At 37.7% G+C, this 23,358-nt stretch overlaps 1 protein-coding gene across 1 annotated transcript; it reads left to right on the top strand.

Annotated features, from left to right (window-relative positions):
- Positions 1 to 1,627: 1,627 nt before the first annotated feature.
- homer3b (homer scaffold protein 3b) lies at positions 1,628 to 22,989 on the top strand. The gene is made up of 9 exons (XM_073875916.1): positions 1,628 to 2,189; positions 5,976 to 6,128; positions 6,218 to 6,349; positions 8,982 to 9,089; positions 17,114 to 17,229; positions 18,106 to 18,262; positions 21,320 to 21,427; positions 21,538 to 21,618; positions 21,700 to 22,989. Exons 1-9 carry the CDS (start codon positions 2,181 to 2,183, stop codon positions 21,883 to 21,885), a joined length of 1,050 nt encoding a protein of 349 aa, XP_073732017.1. The 5' UTR covers positions 1,628 to 2,180; the 3' UTR covers positions 21,886 to 22,989.
- Positions 22,990 to 23,358: the final 369 nt, after the last annotated feature.

Below are 23,358 nucleotides of genomic sequence, written 5' to 3'. Positions count from 1 at the left end.
CATTAGTCAGATCGGATGTATGCATTACATTCAGAAATTGGGAAAATAAATTGTGTACTGTATTAGGCTTTAAAATGTGGTAATGCTTTGATCAGAAAGCATGTATGGTTGAGGCAGGGTTTGCGCAACTTGGCACATAAATTGTCAGAGGTGGAATTACATTTCCTCACGTTACTGTAATTGATTAGTTTTTTGTGTACTTTTACGTTTTTGAGTAGTTACCTGCTGTGCTGACCTTATATTATTTTTGCTTCAAAAGTGCATAACTCACCTGTAGAAATCATTAAACAATTCCATAAATGTTTCTTAGTTATAAAAAAGCTTTTTATTTTATTAACTTTTTGTTATTGCACTTTAGTTGTATTAGATGTTCCTACAATTAAAAACAACTAGTTTGAGATGGATATTCCCTTGTCGTTTTTGAACTATACTAGAATCCTCCACCTCCCCCGCTGTAAAAAAAAGTAACTTTACTCTGAGTAAAGTTAAAATGACTTACTTTTTACTTTTACTTGAGTAGATTTTTAGACCAGTAACTTTACTTTTACTTAAGTAAAATATTATTAAAGTAACTTTACTTTTACTTAAGTAAAATATTTTATTACTCTTTCCACCTCTGTACATTGTTTATATCATTTACCATCTTGTCCACTAGAGGGAGCAAACACCTCGTGAGTCGTGACAAACTGCTTGAATTTGGATGCAAAGTTCCTTTAAAATATCAAACAGTAAATCAGATAAACAAATAACAGCACAAAGCAAGATTTGTATGTGTAGTTATTACAGTTACGTTTACATCAGTTAACTATTTATTTGTCAAAAATGTTTATTATTATTATCCTAAAACCAATAACTGTACAGGAACACTTAAATATCTGGTATTTTAGCATTTCGTATTTTAGAGCCCTTCACATTTGAAGTAAATGTATATTTCATTGACTTATTTAAGATGCACGTGCTCTTCTTTATCCACCAATATATTGTTTGTAATATTGTGCACTTTTAAATATTTTTTCAGACTGAGGCCCCTGAATGGACAGAGAGGATGAGCAAGGAGCCCATCAAATTAAGACTTGATTTATATACTTTGTTGTTATGTTACAAATATACAAAATGATCATTTTTTTCTAGTATTTTTTTTTATTTACTGAATAGATTTTAAGGGGGGAACCTTTATTTTAATCAAGTTTTTTAATTTCTGTTATTAGCCTATTAATGCATTTTTGTTTTATGCCTAATTTCCCCTCAAATAATTATTTTGAATTCAAACAATATTTGGAGGACCCACCACGTTGAAGGTCCATACATAATACAATTAAGTGCAGTGCAGCGCTCCCTGTCTTTCACAACAGTAACTGTATGAGTTCACATTAACGTTTAGTACTCTAATTGTCCACAAATAAATAAAAATCTTTACCCCTTTATTTAAAAACGACTTGACACTGTGTACATAATTTTAAAAAAGAGTAATAAATAATTTAAAATAGAGTACAATAATGGATCAAGATTATTGCTTCAGTGAAATGACCTAGTAGAGCCTTTAAGTTGCTATGGTAACCATAAATCCGCTTATCAAGCTGTAGTTACACAGTAACTGTTGCTACAAAACAAATTTAAAGTTGTTACATTGTTTACAGCGCACTTACAAACCATACGCAATTTCTCTCATAAATGAGAGAGTTTATGAAAATAAGGTTTTTACAATACACGCGAACAAGGTACTAGCGCGTGCGGTCAGTGGCCAATAGGGGGAAGCAGATTACATTAGCACGAGGGAGTGGAGTGGGTCAGTGTAAGTGAACACCGTAGTATTCGGGGGTGCACATTACTTGAGGAAAATTACTATGAGGACTCTACAAAATGTAACATCAGAATTGCATGTTTACTTCGTGTCTTTGAGCAGCTGAGGAAGCTACCGTTGCTGAGAAACTAAAAGGACTATGAGGGCGAGAAACCGACAGACAGCAGGGACACTAGACAAAGGAGATCTCCATTTCCATAAAAACACTCCATAACGGAGCAAAGAAAGCCAAACAACTGTTCTGACAGCTGCGTTGCTGTCTGACTATCGCCGTACAAACGGGACATATCGGACGAAACACGAGCCATCTGTGGATCAGTTGGAGAAGATATAAAACTGGAGTGCTAAGAATTAACTAACTGACAGACTTGTGTGCAAAATGGGGGAGTTCACTTTCACAACAGCTTTTACTACAAATGTTCAGAAATACGACGACGATTTGGTGTTAAACGGCGCGATTTAACTAAGTTAGTTATTTTTTCACATTTAACACAAGTGTTTAAAGCTAACAGTTGTTGTCAATTCAGTGTGACTTCAGTTTAGGTTCGCGTTTGGACGGGATAAGTTACGTTAGTTTGCAAAGGGCGAATGTGAGCTCAGATAACTTACCAGCGGTGTCCCAACATCTAGTGAGCTACCTAACTAGGCAGCATTTTTGGTCCCTAAAATATCAACAAAGTCAACCAAAATGTCTAAAGTCGTGTCCAAAAATACGCTGCACGCGCCGGTAATGCTGACTAGATAGGGATCTTCTGGATTTGAAACACTGTTCTGTTCATACCATCTTTTCTAATTTCAAACATCTGTAAAAAATTATTTGTGGTTTTGTGTTGTAAAATAACCTTACTGCTCTTTTAGTCAAGGCTTTCCAGACCAAAATGCACTGCGACGTTATTTAAGCGACCATTTGCCAGATTTTCCATATAAACATTTGCTAAAAGCACATAACTCCTGCTTTTGAACCACTAACATTACGACCTCCAGAAACGTTTTATCTTCAAAACCCTCATTTATCTTGTGAATAACCTTTCGCATTACAGAGAAGAATCACCTTGAAAATCTGCAAATATGTGTAGTATTCAAGTTGGGTATACTTGGTATAGGGATGCATATCAATTAATCGCGATTAATCTATAGCAGAATAAAAGTTTTTGTTTACATCATATATGTGTGTGTACTGTGTATAATAACTTTGTATAGTTAAATGCACACACATGCATGTATATATTTAAGCAATGTTTACATATGTATATACATTTGTATATTTATGTATAATTTATATTATATATAAATATAAATACTTAGTATATAAATATATTTTTTTCTTAAAATTCTACATGCATGTGTGCATATTTATATATACACAATTATCATACACAGCTCACACACATATATGATGCAAACAAAAACCTCCATTCTGCTATAGATTAACCGCGATTAATTGATATGCATCCCTAACTTGGTATAGTGTTAGTCTTTATCGTGCAGACCTCTGGTGCATTTCAACGTAGTATTTATAGAAATAAGCTTTATATTAGAACAAATTTGCATTTATTCAGTTAGCAGATGTTTTTATGCAAAACGACCTACAACTTGTAGAATTCAACATGTTGTCTCTTGAGACAAGAATGATCACTTCATCAAATCATCATAACACGTTTGATTCATTTGAGTATACGGCTGCCATAAAGTCTGGATTCAGATCCCCTTTTTCTGCAGAGGTGGGAAAGTGAACTGAAAAGAGCTCAAAGTGCAATACATTGTGTTGCTACTACACATTTACTGATAATTGGGTCTGAGGATCACATAAGCCAGATGTGAAATTACAGTACTGTGTGCTATTACCCAGCAGGTGACTTTAGGAGAAATAGAAGACTGGCAGTGTCTTTTAGTAGTGAGTCCCTTTATTGTTTTATGACATTATGATGTCTCTACTAGTTTGAGGATTTGCCAGATTTGTCCATATTCAAGATGTAAAAAGACGTTGTTCTTGTTCAGCTGTGCATTTGGGAACAATCAAACAGACTCAGTCTGGTGAATAAGAGACCTTGGAAAAGCTGTGCGAATGTATTTGTACCAAAAGTGCTTAATAAACAGTTTCTGCACCTGCATTGCCTTTTCTGAGTTGTTCTGTCCCAAATAACCTTGCAAAATGTCACTTTGGTGTCTAGGGGGTTTAATTCAGGATGTAGGGATGGGCTCAGATTTTGCTATGGAGCCACAACGCTGTGATGACACAGGAGAGGGCTGATGTGTCAGAGCCAAGCCTGATATAAATCTGATCACCTCCTTGGACAGAAGGGTGAAATTCAAGGAGAGATTATGAGATGTACTCACTTGATCACTTGCCATTAGCATCAGCCCATTACGTTTTGGCAGTGTCTGCCATGCTGGCAGGGAAAAGGGATAAAGAGGTGTTATGGTGCACATATCCGAGTTTACACTATGCCTGAGAACGCTCCAAATTTGTCAATTTCAGTGATAATGGTGTGTAGGACGTAGAGGAAAAGCGCAAGATTTTGCAATTTTGCAGAGGCGGAGTTACAGCACTACAGGTGGGTCCAGTAGTGCTAAGATCTAATTCGCAGTATTCCCAGTGATTCACCGACTTGGCACTTTACATGCAAAAACAGATTATTTGCATTCCATATTCGAGATTTATCTAACGTGTAATAATCGTAATACATTAAGTGTCAAATGTAATGCTTGGACAATACTTGGCAACTGCGTGCTTGGATGCTTTGCTTAGATAAACCTCAGTACTCTATGTAGCGATTGAGTTACCTTCACACGCACTATGGGATTTTTTCCAAGACTGAGAATGCAATGTGTACTTGAATTGCGTAATGAATTGCATTTTGATATGACAACATTGTGAACTTTCTAATTGAGCTTGCAAAGCAAGCTAGGAAGAAGTGTTTGAATTGAAGTATTAGAGCATGCAGAATGTTACGGCCTTGTGATGCGCATCTCCTAGGCCCTAAGGTGTCTGAAGTAGGGAGGCATAACGATTAATCTATAGCAGAATAAAAGTTTTGTTTACATCATATATGTGTGTGTGTGAACTATGTATAATAACTTTGTATAAATAAATGCACACGCATGTATATATTTAAGAAATGTTTACTTTTGTATATACATTTTATATTTATGTATAATTTATATTAATTGATATTATTACTTAAAGCTGCAGTGTGTAATTTTTAGAAGGATCTCTTGACAGAAATGCAATATAATATACAAAACTATTTTATCAAAGGTGTATAATGACCTTTCATAATGAACGGTTATGTGTTTATTACCTTAGAATGAGATGTTTTTATCTACATACACAGAGGGTCCCCTTACATGGAAGTCGCCATTTTGGGCCACCATGTTTCTACAGAAGCCCTCAACGGACAATTGTTTACTAAGTTGTCTCCGATGATGACCTGTTTGTCCGGTGGTGGCTACAGTAGCTTCTCTATGCGTTTCAAAAGCCTGGGGTGAGCAGTGGACTGAGCCGATGGTTGCAATTCACAACCTCTGTAAAATGTACACATTGCACCTTTAATATATAAATATATTTTTGTCTCTTAAAATTATACATGCATGTGTGCATATTTATACAAAGTTATTATACACAGTTCACACACACACACACACACACACACACACACACACACGCATATATAATGTAATCAAAAACTTTTATTCTGCTATAGATTAATCGCAATTAATCGTTATGCATTCCTAGTCTGAAGGTTTGTTTGAGACTTTGAGTCTCTATAAAACCAAGCAATCAACAAATGGTTTTGTTGCCTGTCATGGTCACAGGTGGCAACTTAATTACTAGCCATGATGAGCTATATCCATTTTGAGACAACATGAAACAAGCTTATCACTGTCTTAGGTTGATTTAGTATCAAGACAATGTGATGAAGTGTCGGCAAACCAGCCAGAACCATTCTTCAGCCCTTCACAATAGCCGTAATCCTTCATAATCACATCTGCCTGTGATGTCCCACACTTGACCTTGTATTAGGTGCTCCTCATGAGCTCTACTGTTTCTGTGATCATACACCTGATGTACAGTAATAATGCTCCATCAGCCAAAGAATGATGGAACTGGTGGCATCCTAATGCTGAATTGAATAATGCAACGTGTGTCATAAATATTTTTCCTCAAAGGGAGCAGCCACTACTCAGCATCAAGGCGCACGTTTTCCAGATCGACCCAGCCACTAAACGTAATTGGATACCGGCCAGCAAACACGCCGTCACCGTCTCGTTCTTCTATGATGTCGGCAGGAGCGTGTATCGCATCATCAGCGTAGGGGGCACTAAGGTGAGAGGCCACATCTATGGGGAATCTAATATCAACTCAAATTCGTTCATTTTTTGAGATACGTTTTCTGTAATTTTCTGTTAATACAGGCCATTATAAACAGCACAATTACACCAAATATGACCTTTACGAAAACATCCCAGAAGTTCGGCCAGTGGGCAGACAGCAGGGCGAACACAGTTTACGGCCTGGGATTTGCCACAGAGCTGCAGCTACAACAGGTGAACGCGGCTTGATTCAATGCCACTGACGTAGGGGTTGGCGATAAATCGCCTGCGATTCTCATGCTTATCTTATCAGTAAAGCCGGTTTCATGATTAGTAGTAAATCGCCATCACCTGCTTTCAGATAGAGCGGCATTTACTGCACAGAGCCGTATTTCACTGAGTAGCTCGGCAAAATCGCATACAATATCAGAGGTGATTTGTCCACGATTATAAACGTGATTTTGCCTAATCACGAAACCGGCTTTGTGGATGAGATACGCATGATAATCGCGGGTGATTTATCGCCCACCCCTACAGGGACGATAATTCAGACTTCCGTTTAAAGGGGTCAGATTATGAGATTTTTTTTGAAATGTAAAATAAATCGTTTGTGTCCCCAGAGTGTGTTTGTGAAGTGTTAGCTCAAAATACTCCACAGATAATTTATTATAGCATGTTAAAATTGACACTTTGTAGGCCTGAGCAAAAGTGTGCCATTTTTGGGTGTTTTCTTTAAAATGCAAATGAGCTGATAAAATGCAAACACTGATCACAATGATGGTAGTTTGTTGTAATTGAAACTTAATTGTGCTGTCAATTATTTTTTCCTTCTTTCTCTCTGCACTAAATGGCAGTACTGTGGTTGGATAGTGCAGATAAAGGGGCGGTATTATTGTAATTCGCCTTCCTACCTACCTCACAAAACAGGCGAAATCTGAACGACCTAATTTTTCACATGCTTACAGAGAATGGTTTCACCAAACAAAGTTACTGGGTTGATCTTTTTCACGTTTTCTAGGTTGATAGAAGCACTGGGGACCCAATTATAGCACTTACGCATGGAAAAGTCAGATTTTCACACTATGACCCCTTTAAAAAAACAACAGCGCTACAATGGAAGTTGCATATAGCGCTTAAAGGGACACTTCACCCATTTGCATTAAGCTTTGTATAGTTAGAACCCCAGACATGTTTTTGAATGGTCATGCATAATTTTCTCAGTTGCCGCCGAGACAGGAGAAATACAGATTTCAGTGTTGCATTTCCTTCTTACAATGATGTAAAAATCATCATTTTGCATCATTGAAAGAAGGAAGTCCAATATCTTTGTTGAGGGAGTGAGACTACAAACACATATTTTCTCGGTCAAATAGGCACCAAATTCAAAATGTATGTTAAATTTCACCTACAAATATAACACACTGTTGTAAAAAATTGCTGCCGTTTTGCGTTGTGCATGTCTCATGACGAGTTGTCATATGCATCGTGATGAAACAAATGATCGGGAACTAATGATCGTCTTACGTACTGACATAGAACTATTTTTAATCCAGACGTGTTTACGTTCAAACAGTACTGATTGCGAAATACTCTCAAAATACAAATAGTTACTCTCGCAAACGCTTCGAAATAAATATTTTATAGGTTAGGTATTAAGGTGGGTAAATTGTAGGCTAATTTTCTTGATCAGTAAACCGTACCCCGACTATTAATACTTGTATGCTTTAATACTTTGTATTTGCCTTCAACTACTAAAACTCATTGAAAGCAACACATTAAAGAGCACCTATTTTCTGATTCACTTTTTTTTACATTTCCTTTGGTGTGTAAGTGTGTATTAGTACATGTTAACGATATGCAAAAGGTACAAAGTAGTAAACAATGACGCAGGGCTTAAAGTTTTCCGGCACCGTGCCGGATTTCCGGCGTGCGCCGTTGGGGACGAATGTAAAAAAAATCAGTTTAATTACATGCGTTCGCCTACAAATAGTATGAGAGCCACACATATTTCACTCTAACAAACTAGCCAATCAGAAGTAGGATGGGGCGGGTCTTTGAAGTGTGGTTGAGAGCCAGCTGCAGATGCGAGTGGAGACCGAAGACATTTGCTTGCTGCTTTGACCATAGATATGGCTTTGACTATGTAAATATAAGGAGTGTATAAAAGCGTTACAGGAATTCTCGTCGAGCTGAAATGCTGTCTCGCGATTTCAGTATAAAGTTACGTTTGTGTCAAAATGTTTGCTTGTATTATATTATTCTGTAACGCGTTAACGTACGCAGCCACGCAAACCATCACCCTGACGAACACACGCATACATTCGCGCCTCTTGATGGTTCGTTATTATGGTGCGTGCGTGCATGCGTTAGTGCATGTGATTACAGAATAATATGATGACAAGAAGCACGCGGAGCTCTTGATGCAAAAGACAAGTGTACTTGACTGGCTTTCCAGACACCTTGGAACGTTTAAGTCAGCATTACCTTCGGCATCATCATCCACATTGTCTTTCTCTGTCATCACGTCTTTCTCTGAAAAACTGTCGAGAACATCGGGGGGTCGGCAGCTAGGTTTGTAGCCCAAAATTTGCACTGACACCTGCTGTCTGTGTGCGTTAATAACTCTAATTTTCTGTTTCACATAATTTTATAATCTACTGATTGAAGACTTGTTTAACACATTTACCCCCTGTAGTGTTAATAGAACAGGTTTTATTGCAACCATTTGACATCACGTATTGTGATGAAAAACATAATAGCAGGCTGCAGCCTCTGATTAAAAAAGATTATTAAGTTTAAATTTGAAGTTTATTAAGTTTAAAACTCATTGTTTGTATTAATTGTGTGTTTGTTATTGTCTGTGCAGTTTTCTGAGCAGTTTAAAGAGCTGAAGGAGGCAGCGCGGCTCGTCCGGGATAAATCGCAGGAGAAGTTCGAGTTGTTGAGTCCTGCTTTAAACATCACGGCTCCTCAGGTAAATCGTAGCTTAAAAATGATTTGAGCAGAACATCAACTGTTATCTGTGTGACTGACAACAACATAGTGGTGAAGTGTAATGATTATAACTTAGACGTGTAATAACTTGTGTCATAATATCTCAGCTGCTCAGTTTAGATAATATGCCATGATAACTGCACTAACAATAGAGCTGAGGATGGTTTGGCATTTGGTGATATGACACCTAATGCAGCTGTCCTTTTGCTTGGTACAGTGTGTCAGGATGTGAATATGAAACTAAGTGCTTATGTAGAATGTAATGGCATTTCTGCAACCGCTCAGCAGTATTTGGTTACAGCATTCTGATTAGAAAGACAAAAACTGTTACGTTGGGATCAATATAGTCGTTAATTGCTCATGAAAATAAGACATTATGTCATGGCTTTGCTTGGAAGACCAAATTGATCCTGTAGGAGAATGTTTTATTGTGTTCATCAGTGTTTATTGCTTTGCTGAATGCTTGTGAAGCGTGTATGTGTGTACAAGTCTTCACATGCCAGGAGGTGACACTGGTTGTAGCCCATGTTCAGGTTTAACAAGTTCAGATTATGTCTTATGTCTGACTTTAAAAAAGAAACAAGAATTGAAAAGTTTGGTTCCAAAACGCGATAAACGCCTTTACCGGCAAAATCAGTATTGTGTCTGGTCAGTATTAAAAAGTAAGTTCTTAATTTTGTGCAAAATCTGATATCCGCCGTGTTATTCTGTCATCTTTTCTCCCCTTTTTCCCAAAATGCGATAAACGCCAGTCCTCCTTCTCTGCAGAATGCAATAAATCCGCTCAACAAATCACTGTAAACGATAATGGCGGCGCTTTGAATACACAATCCTAGTTTTCCTCATCTACTTTGTACTTCATGATCAACAAACAAACAAAAACAAAATAATACTTTGATGGCATTGATAAACCTGTGGTGGTTTTCTTTGGCGGGGAAGAAACGTAAGCCATCAAAATCGAATAATTTACGTGAGAGGCACTCGGGAGACGGAAAAATGCCGGCTGTTGCTTGTTCTCCCGACAGCATCAAGCTTCTGTCATGCTAACACATTGACCCCAGGGGATCTTATGAAACACTTTCCATTATTTTACTCAAAGTCAATGAAAATCTAGCAGGACAAAAACATCTTACAGCTGATCGCTGCAAAAAAAGTAAAAATAATCAGTTTTATAATAAATCTTTGAAAATCAAATGATGGATTTAAATGTTTAATGTTATTAAAAAAAAGATGCTATGTAAAAGTTTGTAACATAATATAGTGGTTTTCATCTTTTCACTTATATAGTATAGAAAACACGTTTTTACCGAAATTAGTCAAAATGGATTTATTGCGTTTTGGAACCAAACTCCTCCCATGAGATCCATAAGCTCTTTCGAGTTCAAATGTATCTCTCTAGACCTATATGAAACAGGTCACTGAGTGACACTTATTCATTATTTAAACCAAACCTGGGCGTTCAGACTTTGAAACGGCAACAATGTGCTCTAAAGAATGCTGCACTTATAAATGTATAAAATCTTTCAGATGGTCTTCTGTGAAACCAGAATGATTGCTGAAGCTCTGTATTGAGTCTGATTTAAAAGCTTTTTGGACAGATCTTTGATGTTTGCTTGTGTACCAGCATATTTTCACTATTAAACATTCATGAATGCCTCTCATATGCTCTATACCCAAATGTTTGTGGGTTGACTTTTTTATTGACTGTACAAGTAATTTCTTCAAGGAACGCTATAGCATTCAATGACATTCTAGAAAATTAGATTTGTGCTTTTTCTGAAGCGCTAGGTGGTTGCTCAGGTGCTATAATTGGTTATTTGGTTGCTGATTGGTTGTTAGGGGTTGTTGAGGTGTTATAATTGGTGGTTATGTGGTTGCTGAGGTGTTTTTATTGATTTTTAGGTGGTTGTTGAGGTGTTTTTATTGGTTATTACTTAATAGGGCTGACGGTTGTCATGACCACCACACCACAGAGGTGGTGCATCATTGCGGTGCGGATGTGCCACCTGCGGTAGTGTGTACGTCACAAACTATGAAAAAAAAATGAACCATGTTGCCCAGCGAGATGTCTATAAGTTTGTGTGAACACAAACGGCCAGAAGACTAATGCTACGTACACACCATACGCGGGGCATAACGTTACTCACTTTAGATTACTCGTGGCATTTAACTTATTTAATATTTTCAACTTGGGCAAAGACGATTTTAAGGCGAATAGCGCTTGTTTTCGCGGCAAACACGCTGCCCATATTGCGTCATTCGCATCGCCCCATGCGAGGACGCATCTGATCGCGTCTTTGCATTGACTTTGTATGGAATCTACTTGCGCAAATCGTTGAACTTGCATCTGGTGTGAACCCACAGTAAGTGTTAGTGCGCTATTTGCAAGGCGAGGCAACTGATATCAGAGATGACCCACTGTCTTAGAGGCGGAACAATGGCTATGTTTACACAAAATTTTGTCAATCAATTCAATTGAATTTAATACGATTGAAGGTTACGACGATACAGTTTACATGCACCCTAAAGATTGCAATCTGATTTAAATGTTTGTTTACATGTACATTCTATAGAATCCGAACCGAACGTCTGCGCAAGCGCACAACCAGGGTTACCAGTTTCGCATATTAGAACCATCCCAAATGGACATTCAAAACTATAAGAGTTTAATATAAGAACAAGAGTTCAAAACTATAAGAGTTTAAACTTGAGAACAAATGTTCTGCGCATATGCACAATGTATTTTTTGCATCAGATTGAGAAAATACTACGATTCACACGTTTACATGCGTACTTTTCTCCTGCGGATCGGATCACAGATCGGAGTACACCACCCCCTTCTATATGATCCAAATTTGCATCCGATCGTCCTCAATTGTATAGACCAGTTCAAAAGACGCAAACAACACTGGTCCAGAAGCACCTCCTGTTTCCGTTTTTTAACACTAGATAAACGTTGGGATAAAATAAACCAACAGAACATATAAACCTGAATTAACTGAAGTTAAACAAACATCTTAAATATAATAATATATTTAAAATAAAAAAATAAGTGTTACAAACTGTAACAGGAAGTGTTTCTGGACCAGTGTTGTCTACATCACCTGAACTGGTCTATTGATTAAGGTGTTAACATGAAGGCTTTTCAATAGGATTGAGCCATCAATACGATTAAAAACTGATTATTTGGTTGCATGTAAACGTAACTATTGAGGCAAGATGTTGTCTCTTGGTCAAGGTTGCAAAGAAGTATCAATCTGCACTACCAGTACGTCATCAGAATCATTATAACCCCAATAGGTTCCTCACTTGAACCGTTTGTTGTTTCATGGATGGAAGTGCTACAATAAACAAGCACATATGTGCCGATCTCGTGATGGCCAAGGGCATATTCTCAATTCATTTAAATCAAAAACGCTTTTGAAATTCGGGAGCCTCTCTGATTTGTGGATCTCGCGAGTTGCAATATCTATAGTGCTTTAATGAATAAGCTAAATAAGGGGCGCTTCAAATTTCGCGTCTAAAACCATGTGAAAAATGCAACCACACCACTTTCCTTCTTTTCTAAGCCCTTGGGCACTCCAGAGCATCTGCTAAGTATTGCTTGATGTTATGACGAGCTACCACTAGCGGAAAAAGAAATGACGCCTATGAACCCGCACGTTTGTTAAAGGGATAGTTTGGCCAAAAATTATATTATACTGGCCAAATATAATATTATAGCCATTTACTTAACACCAAGCCAGTTATTTTATAAAATATCTTAGATCTTTCAGTTGGTAAAAAGTTAATGGGGTCCACCCCCTTCAAGTCCAAAAAATGCATTTATCCTTCACAAAAGTATTCCAAATGGCTCCAGGGGGATAAACAAAGGCCTTCTGAAAGTAATCTGCATACACTCTCGTCTTCAATGCGGTGTTGCCAGAAGATTTAACTCAGCACTTGATTCCTTTTTCTGGTGATGGATGAGTTTTAAACAGGCAGCCACTATTTAGTGCCATTACTAAGCTGAGAAGAACCAGGATATTATATAATATAACTCTAAATGTGTTTGGCTTAAGAAAGGAAGTCATATTCACCTAGGGTGGCTTGAGGGTAAGTAAAAATATGAGCCAATTTTTAATCTGAGGTGGACTATTCCTTTAAGGCACCTCCGGGAAACAAGTTTCAGAAGCAGCATAACGGAATTACATTTGAAATATAAATAGCGTGCACTTTGGTGATAACTAATCGAATATTTAAAAAATATGATACCAATTACTTACTAGAAATGCAATTGAAAGTTGCTGAAAGTGAAAATAAAGTTAACATTTATACAGAAACCGTCTTTTAGCCACTTTCTTGGGCGCCAAGCAATCATTAACACATACATCTCAGGAGACAGAAAGTAAAACAATCATTGCATTTGGCCAAGCACCACCCATTTACAGATAATTTATATGTTAATCATCTTTTAATGATAGTTAGATTTGTATAAAAACGTTATTATTCTTTCTCTTCATTGTGGTGATTGGACTGTGTTTTATTAAGCTGTCTCAGGTACAGGAAGCCGTCGACTCTACCACATGTATCTATTTTCACGTGGATTGGCATACTTGCAGCCCACTGCAGTTCTCCACTTGACACAGAGCTGGTGCAGTTCTAAGCCTTTTTTTAGGAAGACTTCAGCATTGCAATGCTCTCTTCACATCCTCCTCACTGAAGGCTAGCCTATTGACTAAATTGCCTTGTAGCAGATATATAAATTTAAAATGTATAAGTGACTCAGGAAGAACAGACAAAACATTTGATGCATTTTGTCCAAAAAAAGCTCTAAGGAAAAGAATGTCCCACTAATACCACTACTTATGACTGCTAATAACCAGTAGCAGAGTTTCACGGCTGTGATGTAAACTAAAAGCAGATTAATAAAAACAAAAAGCGCCTATCTCATAAAATTCCATAAAATTGCAAGAGTGCCTTTTGATTGAAAGCAAACACGTCCCAGAATTGATCCCTTAATCGATCTGGGAATATGGACCTGGTAATATTGCTGGGATCAGTCCCTGAACATCCCCTATGTGAATAAAAGGCAAGAACAATGCCATACGGGCTTTGTTGTAATGATCAGTTTATTAACTCGTTGGCCGATGGTTTTAAATGCAGATCTATGTTCATGACGAAAAAATGTAATGTCAAGCAGCAGAGCCATTTTCCTCGTCAACTCTGAAAGAAAATTGGACTTATCAAGTAATATTTTACTGAAGTCAATAATAAAATTAATTAAAGCTCTTTCTTACAATGTTGCAATGTCGTCCAATATCTGTTTCGTTGGTCTGTGAAGCAGTTTTAGTTCATGATGAAGGAGCACGCTTGAGGGATCTGTGATCCCTCATTTAAAATGCAGAAATCTGCAAGATGCATTATTAAAGAATTCAAGCTTTCAAGCTATCGACTGTGCAGTGAAGTTGGCTTCTCTTTGAATCTTTCTGCTTTTTTAAAATATATACACAGAGAGCTTCATCTCTCAGCTATAGAGAAGGCAAACAAGCCATCGGGCTGAGCTGTCGGATTTGAAATGGAGCAACTTTCTGTGGGGAATACCGAGTTTGAGATTGCTGAATTATACAAGCTGTTCTGAGTGCATGGGTGTATTGCTCTTCACCACAGTACAGTTAAAAACCAAGTCGGTGTTTGCTGGGATATACAGAGTAAGAAAAACAGTTTTTTTAGTACTGTTCAGGTTAAAGGGATAAGTTGAAAAATTTGTCATCATTTACTCATCCTCATGTTGTTCTAAACCTGTATGAATTTCTTTTTTCTGATGAACACAAAAGAAGATATTTTGAGAAATGATGGTAAACGCACAGCAGATAGTGACCATTGACTTCCATAGTAGGAATAAAAAATATGGTGGAATTTAATGGGTACCGTCAACTGTGTGCTTACATTATTTATCAAAATATTTTCTTCATCATTTATCACAATACTTTCAATTTTTTTACTACTATGGAAGTCAATGGTCACTATCTGCTGTGTGTTAATCATCATTTCTTTAAATATCTTCATTTGTGACAAAATGTTCATTTTAAAGTGAACTATCCCTTTAAGCCTAGATGAAAAGCAGGTTGAAATAAACTGATTTGTTTTCAGCTCCGTGGTTGTCTTGTACTCAATGTGCTACAGACTGCTCAAGGTTTTCTTTTTTAAAGAAATTGACTAAGAATGTCATGTTCAAAGAAATTTTGTTTTTTTCTGTGCTGTATACAGTACATAGCAACACAGTGTAAAAACTAACAAACTATAAAGAGCTCAGATGCAAACCCTTTCATTGAGTCTGGAATATGTTTTCTTGTAAATTAGCATTTTCTTTATAAGGCTCATATGTATAAGTTCAGCAGTTTTACTTTAAAGGTAAAGTAAATGTTATTTATTAGTCAGTAATTGAAATGCCTTGTTTTCACAAATGTCACTTTAGTCATTTAATTGGTATTTAACCAATTTTGCTGCAAAAGCCTCTAAGTACATACAAAAATCTCTACTTCTAAAAAAAGTCTCCAGTCACTCCTCACTGTCCTTTCTGAATAAATGTAAAAGGCTTAAAAATGTAGTCTATATCCTATTCTGTAAACCAGGGGTGTCCAATCCTGCTCCTGGCGATCGACTGTCCTGAAAAGTTTAGCTCCAAATCAAATACACCTAAAGCAGCTAATCAAGGACTTCAAGATTACTTGAAAATTGAAGGCAGGTGTGTTTAATTAGAGTTGAACTCTGCAGGATAGTTGATCGCCAGGAGCAGGATTGGACACCCCTGCGGTAAACCTTCTTTAAAGGTCCAGTATTGGCTTTTTAGCAGCATCTAGTGGTGAGTTTGCGAGTTGCAACCAACCTAAATTTCGAAACTCATTGACAAGCTACGGTAGTTGCTACATGACAGACATGTCGTCGTCTGAGACAATGTAGGGAACTGCGTTAGAAACATGATGGCGACTTCCATGTAAGTGTAAGGTAATAAAAACCATACGGTTCATTATGTAAGGTTTTTATACACCACTAATAATGTAGTTATGTAAATTATATTGCATTTCTGTCAAGAGATCCTCAAAAAAGTTACACCTTGCACCTTTAAGCAGGTAAAAACTTTTGCACCTTGATGTACATGCGCTGTCGTTCATCCAATTCGTCTTCCATTCACTTAAAGGACTTTACTATAAAATCGTTATGGTGTTTAATGGATTCTGCGAACAAACCGGTGTTTCTAAATGACCTGATGCCAGAATTAAGCAGATTTAAAGTGAAACTATTTTATGCACATATACTACAGTACATGCCGATCGCAGTCAGTCAATTTTATTTTATTTTACGCAGGTGGCATTTAACAGCTTTTGCTTGTGAGCTCTTCAAATATACTATATACATTGTGTGTGATATAGTACAAAATTATGACAACTATTATGTAATGTAATGCCAGGTTATTTGCAGATAGTTTATTTACAGAGGTTATTTACACACAGTTTAAATATTTGCTCTGAAAAAAGTTTTCTTTTTTAGTTGGATATTATTTGCTTAAGTCACATTGATGTCGGAAGTTCTTGAACTGATGACAGAACTGATATTATTACTAATTAGGGGCATAACGATTCTCCAAATCCTCGATTCGATTACTGTTTTTGGTTTCCCATGTAAAGAGCAGCTTGTGTGGTGTCTCCTGCATCTGCCATGTTATCTTTTGACTGGCTGTAGCTAGCGATTTAGAGGAGGTTGACTCGCAGCACTCAACACGTGTTTTTTTTTTTTTTGCTTGGCAAGCCGATTGGATGTGACATGGGGGCGTGGCAGCATCGACGATTCCATTTTTTAATTGGAAGTCCGAGGTTGTGACTTAATTTAAATCTATTTAAATTTAATATCGAAATCGTGACACCCTTATTACTAATAAAGTGTGCTTCCTTAATATGTTAAATCTTTTGTTAGCAATGGATTGTCGGTCATGGTCTGACTGATCCATTTACGTCTGTAATACAGGCTCCTCCACTTCTCGATGTCAATGGGTCTACTGAGGACAAGCTGTTTCGCAGCAAGAGTGCTGATATGGAGCAGACCACTGAGAAAGAGCAGATGCGGAAGATGCTGTCTGAAGGGTAAAACATTCAGATCTTCCTTACACCCATCTTATTGCCATCTCACACTTTGTTGTTTTCTTTGAGGACACTTGATCTCCCCCTATTCATAATATTTAATTTCTACTATTTATCTAGAAGAGAAATTGGCTAGTTTGAAACGCATAAAATGTCTATACTACTTTTAAAATAGAGATTTTGGTGTTCGTCAAATTATCAGGCAACTTAAGCATCCAAATATTTGGTATCGGTTATAAAAAAATTAGTATCAGCCCATCACTTGTTTAAACTTCATGCTGCATTGCTGTATTTCTTACAGTGATATGATTACATTGGGCGTATAATGCTTGTTGTCTGTGTTTTTGAAGATATGAATATAAATCAGCTATAATTTGGGGCCAATTACAACAGATATCTTTGAATTAAAAAGCCCTAGTTGTATTTGTAAGAATATTCTCATAAAGAGTTTACTTGGCCCGAGTGGTTTCTAGCAACTGGATCTTGATGCTTTGGAGTTTTCATCATTCTGTACAAAATATCCCCAACTCAAATAAAGCTTTAAACACCACAGGTTCAGCTGTCAAGCAGGTTCAAAGCAGACCATTCAAGTTCTCATCAGTACATGCCAGCCAAACAAACAAAACAATGTGAAAATCACCAAAGAGCCACAGCGCTTGTATGTGGGAAGTCAGCCCACTTTACCTTTCAAGTTAAAATAGAACATTAAAATCTGAAATGAATCCTTTGCACACACTCAAGTTTTTGTTACTTAATAGCAGCAACAAATTTCAGCCATATGTGCAGTGTTTACCATCTGCTGCTTTGGACCAAAATGTGAAATTTGATGAAATAATTAAATATAACTGAACTGAATACAAGACGTTTGTTTGTTCACAGGTCGATATGTGAGATGAACTCGGAGGCTGAGCTTTTCGCTCTCCGGGAAAGCAACGCTAAGTTGTTAGCAGCTCTTCACGAAGCTAGCGGCAGCATTGAACAATGGAAAAAACAACTAGCTGAGTATCAGGAGGAGACAGATCGACTCCGAGAGCAGGTGAGGAACCATCAGTGCTTGCTTTTGGCTAAGAAATGTTAAAGGCGGGGTGCATGACCTCTGAAAGCCAATGTTTACATCTAAAATCACCTAAACAAACACGCCCCTACCCCAATAGAATCTGGACCTTCTTTTGATAGACCCGCCCCACACATACGCCTTCCAGGCAACGATGACATGCACTTTACTGCTGACTGGCTACAAGTGTGTTTTGGTCCTCGGCCCGACGCCCTTTTCCAAAGTGTTTTTCAAAAATCATGCACCCCGCCTTTAATGATAGTAACTACACAGTTGTCGTCCATATAGTATTTTTTTCCTAGTATGAAAGTCAGTGGATGCCATCAACTGTGTGTGGTTACCATCATTTATCAAAATATCTTCTTTTGTGCTTAACAAAATGTTCTGGTATCGCAATACCTGCTAGATGAGGTTTAAGTCAGAATTAATCTTACTTATGTCACATATCATCTGAATGTGGTATATCTCCTCCAAACAAACAGGTCAGACTATTTATCTAACATACTTGACTATGAAAACATTTAAGTTTAGTTTTTGTTTGATGTGTCATTATTCCCAAGAACGGCAGTTTTTGTAACTTGCACAAATGAAGAATTGCTCACACAAACCAACTATTTACCCTTAGGCACGCTTCAGTGTTTTACATAAATATACATAAATGATTCTGAACATTGCTTCGAAGATCTGCTCAACCGAACATCAGGAAGGTGACATATGTAGTTCAGGTCTACGGGGACTGCATAGAGGATATTTATAGGAAAAGACAATGCGCATTCATTGCCCAGAACAGAAAAGACAAATGACCGCTGGGAAAATGAGACCACTGAGTTTCTAACATAAACAAAAATGTAGTTTTGCGTCATGATGGTGCTAGAACTTCACAGTATGGGGATGGCCTGGTTTACTTTCATTAAGGGGGTGAAGTCACCTGTAAATTAGAGACCTCTGAAGATCTGCAAAGCTCAGAGACTGTTTATATACCTGGTCATTTGGATTACAAGTGGATGAGACGGACACATTCATGTTTACACCTGGTATTTTAATCCGTCTTTTTTGTCCACTTTCGACCACTGATTAATTTTTAAGGGGTAGTCTGTGGGCGGGTCAGTTTGCTTTCGTTTAAACACGAGCAGAAAAAATGGCGCGCTTAAATTGACGCAACTAATATTATACTATGTGTAATTTTCAATAGTCCTTTAGGATTGTTGCTTGCCACACTGTGCGATCAAGATCGTAATTAAGTCCATGTCACACTGAATGATCTCAGTTTCCATCAATGTCAGACTGTAGGAGTTTAAAGACTTTAAAAAATCGTCCATAGTTTTACGTCATCGATCGGTGATGGCTGGGCGAACCATAGACGATGGATGACACAGTGTCGCCTCCCTCCATTGTAATGAATTGAAGCCAAAAATGTCCGACCATGGTCGCCGCCATGTTACATAAAAAGGTGAGTTTGGAGCCCAGACATGCGCAGAAGAAATCATCCGTGGAGCCGGAGGCGGAGCCGCGGTATCAACCTTTGCCCAAACGCTTGCGCGCCCATTTCAACCACGCCAATCATAACAACACGGCCCGTTTCTATAACTTCTATATATAGTGATAACAACTACCTGAAAGGACCAAAACCATCTTTCGGAAACTTTTATTGGAAGTGTTAAATAAAAAAAAAAATTTTTTTAAAGAAGAGGTCAATTTGTTTGAATGGAGAGGGAGGGGTTTATGACTTGTACTGCAGCCAGCCGCCAGGGGGTGATCAAAGAGCCAGAGGCTTCACTTTTCAAGACTTAAGCCCGATTTATAGTCGTGCATAAGCTCTACGCTGTAGGTTATCTGTAGCCTGTGTGTAGCTCTGTGTAGCCTGACGTGCACCTCGCAAAATTTTTAACAGCGCGTCAGATCTACGCGGACCGCAAGTGCAGAATTGCTCCACCAGAACCCCTTCTGTCAGGTAAAAAAAACCTGTGTCATAGGTATTTCCGTTTGAGCCAAGTTGAGGAGTGATTTAACTCAAACTGCAACAAAAGTCACTGTTTATTTACTTCCATCATTGCTGGTCTTCTCAAATCATACACAACAAGTTGCTGTTTCTTCTTCGTTTTTGGGTTAACTTGCCAAGCTTCTTCTTTGATGGTCGCGCTGCTACTATGGTTAAGCGCGTGGATACTGCCTACCAGCGGTCTACAACTATAACGAGCCCTTTATGAGGCAAACACATGCTGAAGCGAAGGCTAGCAAACCAAAACAACATCTAGCGTTAATTTTAATCGTGGCTTGTCTTGAGCATAAAAAGAAGAATAAATGAAGGAGACGAGTACCTGGCATTTTTATTTCCAGTGCGTATGTCCACCTGGATCTTTTCGACATTTGTCTGCGTTGGTTTGTTGTTGTCGCACTAATTGCGTCAAGTTCTATGCTTTTATTGGTTCTTGATCTGCCAGTTGTTGTAGGGAGATGTCACACAGCAGGATTGTGTCTCAAAATTTCTGTCAGAGGATCATTTTGATCGCAACTGCCATTAATCAGCTGTCTGTGAATGTGTCAGACTAGCGATTAAAGACGGCAGATTTTGGCCTAGGATATCAGAAATCTTTTAGAATTTCAAAGTTTGTCCCAGAAAGCTAAATCGTGGCTGAAATCTCACAGTGTGCACCGGACTTAAAAGCTTGCTCTGATTTTTCAAAGCAGTTGATGAAATAAACTTGCGCAACTTTCACACGTTCCCAAATGAAACAAAAATGACAGAGGCGGAGAGCAGCCGCTTCAGTTTTATCAATAAAAGCCTAAAGATGGCGCTGAACACGGTGGGTTCGCGCTAGAATCAGGTCCGACGTAAAAACATTATGCTCGCTTCATCAGATTAGATCAATAGACAGAGAGAACGTAGTCTTATGTGGCTGCTTGAACACATTTGATCACATGTGCGTTGTATGATCAGGTTTCCCTAAATTATAACAAAGCATGACACATTCTAAACATCGCACAGATTTTATACAGTGGGGGTTGAGGTTTGAACAGATAGATGGTTTTATGTTTCAGGTTGCAGAGCTGGAAGCTCAAAATGTGGTTCCAGGCCCGGATAGAGAGGGCGAGGAGCTCGCACAGTCTTTGGCAGAGATGGAAGCCCTACTAAAAGCTAAAGATGAGGTACACTGTCCAATGTCATAACACACTTAAAATCATTCAACCTTTACCCTTTAAGATAAATATGTTAATAAAAATACTTGTTTACGGTCAATATTATTATTATTATACAGGAAATTAAGATTCTGCAGGGCAAGAAACCAGACATTACAGAGCTGGAGAAAGAACGAGAGGAGGCCAGTAAAAGGGTGCAGGTAAATCTAACTAATAAATATTATTTATAGCTTCATTTTTCTAACATGACGTAAACTAAAACTCATTTGCCTTGGAAATAGGACTTGGAGGAGAAGAATGCAGAGTTGAAGAATCGTGTGCAGTTAGCAGAGATGGCTTTAGCTTCCTCATTGGATGCCCGAAACAGGGTGGAGGGTGAGGTGCATAGAGTCGTCGAGACTTTAGATGTCAAGATCTATGATTTGAGTGACCTCCGACAGAACTTAGCCAAGCTCCTGGAGAAATGACCTCGGTAACAACACCAACAGCTGCGGTTGGATGCCGCAAAGCCACTACAAAAACACTATTACTTTACAGGAATCTTCCCCAGCTGCCCAACTCAAAATTTAGTGGTTTATCATGGTACTAGGCTAGTAGCAAAACATTAAAAGGTATTACATTGCATGACACTATCTATGTTTAGGACTATGTTTATCATTGCTGCACAATTACCAGAACTTTCTGGCCCTAAATAACTCAAATAATAGCAACGAGTGAAAAGACTAGAGCTTTTTCTAGGTAGGTTTCAGACCTGATGACTGGTACTAGACGTCAATACTATTCAGATTAAACATTGATTTGTGACTAGTTTTTGAAATTAGAGGCACTTTGAACGGAACAATTAGTAGAAATAAGCTATACTGTTCAATGTATTTACCAGTATTATTGTTAGATGCATAGAATTGAGACACCAGCATGTCTATTGGGAGGCTCAGTATGGACTTGAATAGGCTGTTATTGATTTAATGGCGTTTTGAATTACTCTGGCCATTAGCTGCTTCTTCTGTATGGCTCATAAATCCTATATAAATCTTTATTGGGCTACAGCAATAGAGAAACTTAAGCACAACGCTAACAAAACATGCCATTTCTATTAGTAACAAACAATAACAAGAGTGAATGGTTAACATAACTACTTTATTAACTAATGTATTCATTGTTTTACTGGCATCCTGTGTCTGGATATGTTGCATAAAATCTAATGCGTTCATGCAACCTGGACAAACTATTTCATTTAATAGCCAAATGTAATTTCCACAACTAGATTACATCAGTTTAATATGACCCACTAAACGCAACAACCCTTTAGGAGCATCACTTTAGACTTTTTATAGACCAGAGTTGTTCTTTCGTCTTGCATGCATCTTTATACTAATATTTATACTATATAGTTTTTCCTTTTTGTTCTGTATTTAGGCTTTACATTTATTGTAACTGTTGAGATTACACCCCTTGGACATTGCTTTCATGTACTCTCAAGAACATTTGCACATATGCTATTTTTCTATTGCGTGTCTGTTGTCAGTGATTTTATATGAATTCACAATAAAAGTGTTTGCTTAACGTAAAAACACGTCCTCTGATTGTTTCTTAGACAATTATTTAAAGCCCCAATGTAAACTTTAAAGATCCACTAAAGTGTCTTGAAATACGAAGCTTTGTCTGATGGATTGTGTAACTTTTAAAAAGATCTCTTGACAGAAATGCAATATAATATACATAACTTTATTATCAGTGGTGTATAAAGACATTACATAATGAACTTTATTGTTTTTATTACCTTGGAATGAGACGATTTATCTACATGCACCGCAAGTTCCGCTTACATAGAAGTTGACATCATGTTTCTACAGTAGCCCTAAACGGACAAACTGCTCTATAAAGCGCATTTCGTCAATACGTTGTCTCAGACGATGACATGTTTGTCCTTTAGCGGCTAC

The sequence above is a fragment of the Misgurnus anguillicaudatus genome, chromosome 14, assembly GCF_027580225.2.
Source record: "Misgurnus anguillicaudatus chromosome 14, ASM2758022v2, whole genome shotgun sequence".
Lineage (NCBI taxonomy): Eukaryota > Metazoa > Chordata > Actinopteri > Cypriniformes > Cobitidae > Misgurnus > Misgurnus anguillicaudatus.
The sequence above is the reverse complement of the archived record's forward strand: the minus strand, read 5'-3'. Positions and strand labels throughout refer to the sequence as shown.

Excerpts from the sequence above, each read along its gene's own strand:
- homer3b (XM_073875916.1), top strand. Across the intron at positions 17,230-18,105 it reads CGGAAGATGCTGTCTGAAGG|GTCGATATGTGAGATGAACT; the intron begins GTAAAACATTCA and ends GTTTGTTCACAG. Across the intron at positions 18,263-21,319 it reads CAGATCGACTCCGAGAGCAG|GTTGCAGAGCTGGAAGCTCA; the intron begins GTGAGGAACCAT and ends TTTATGTTTCAG.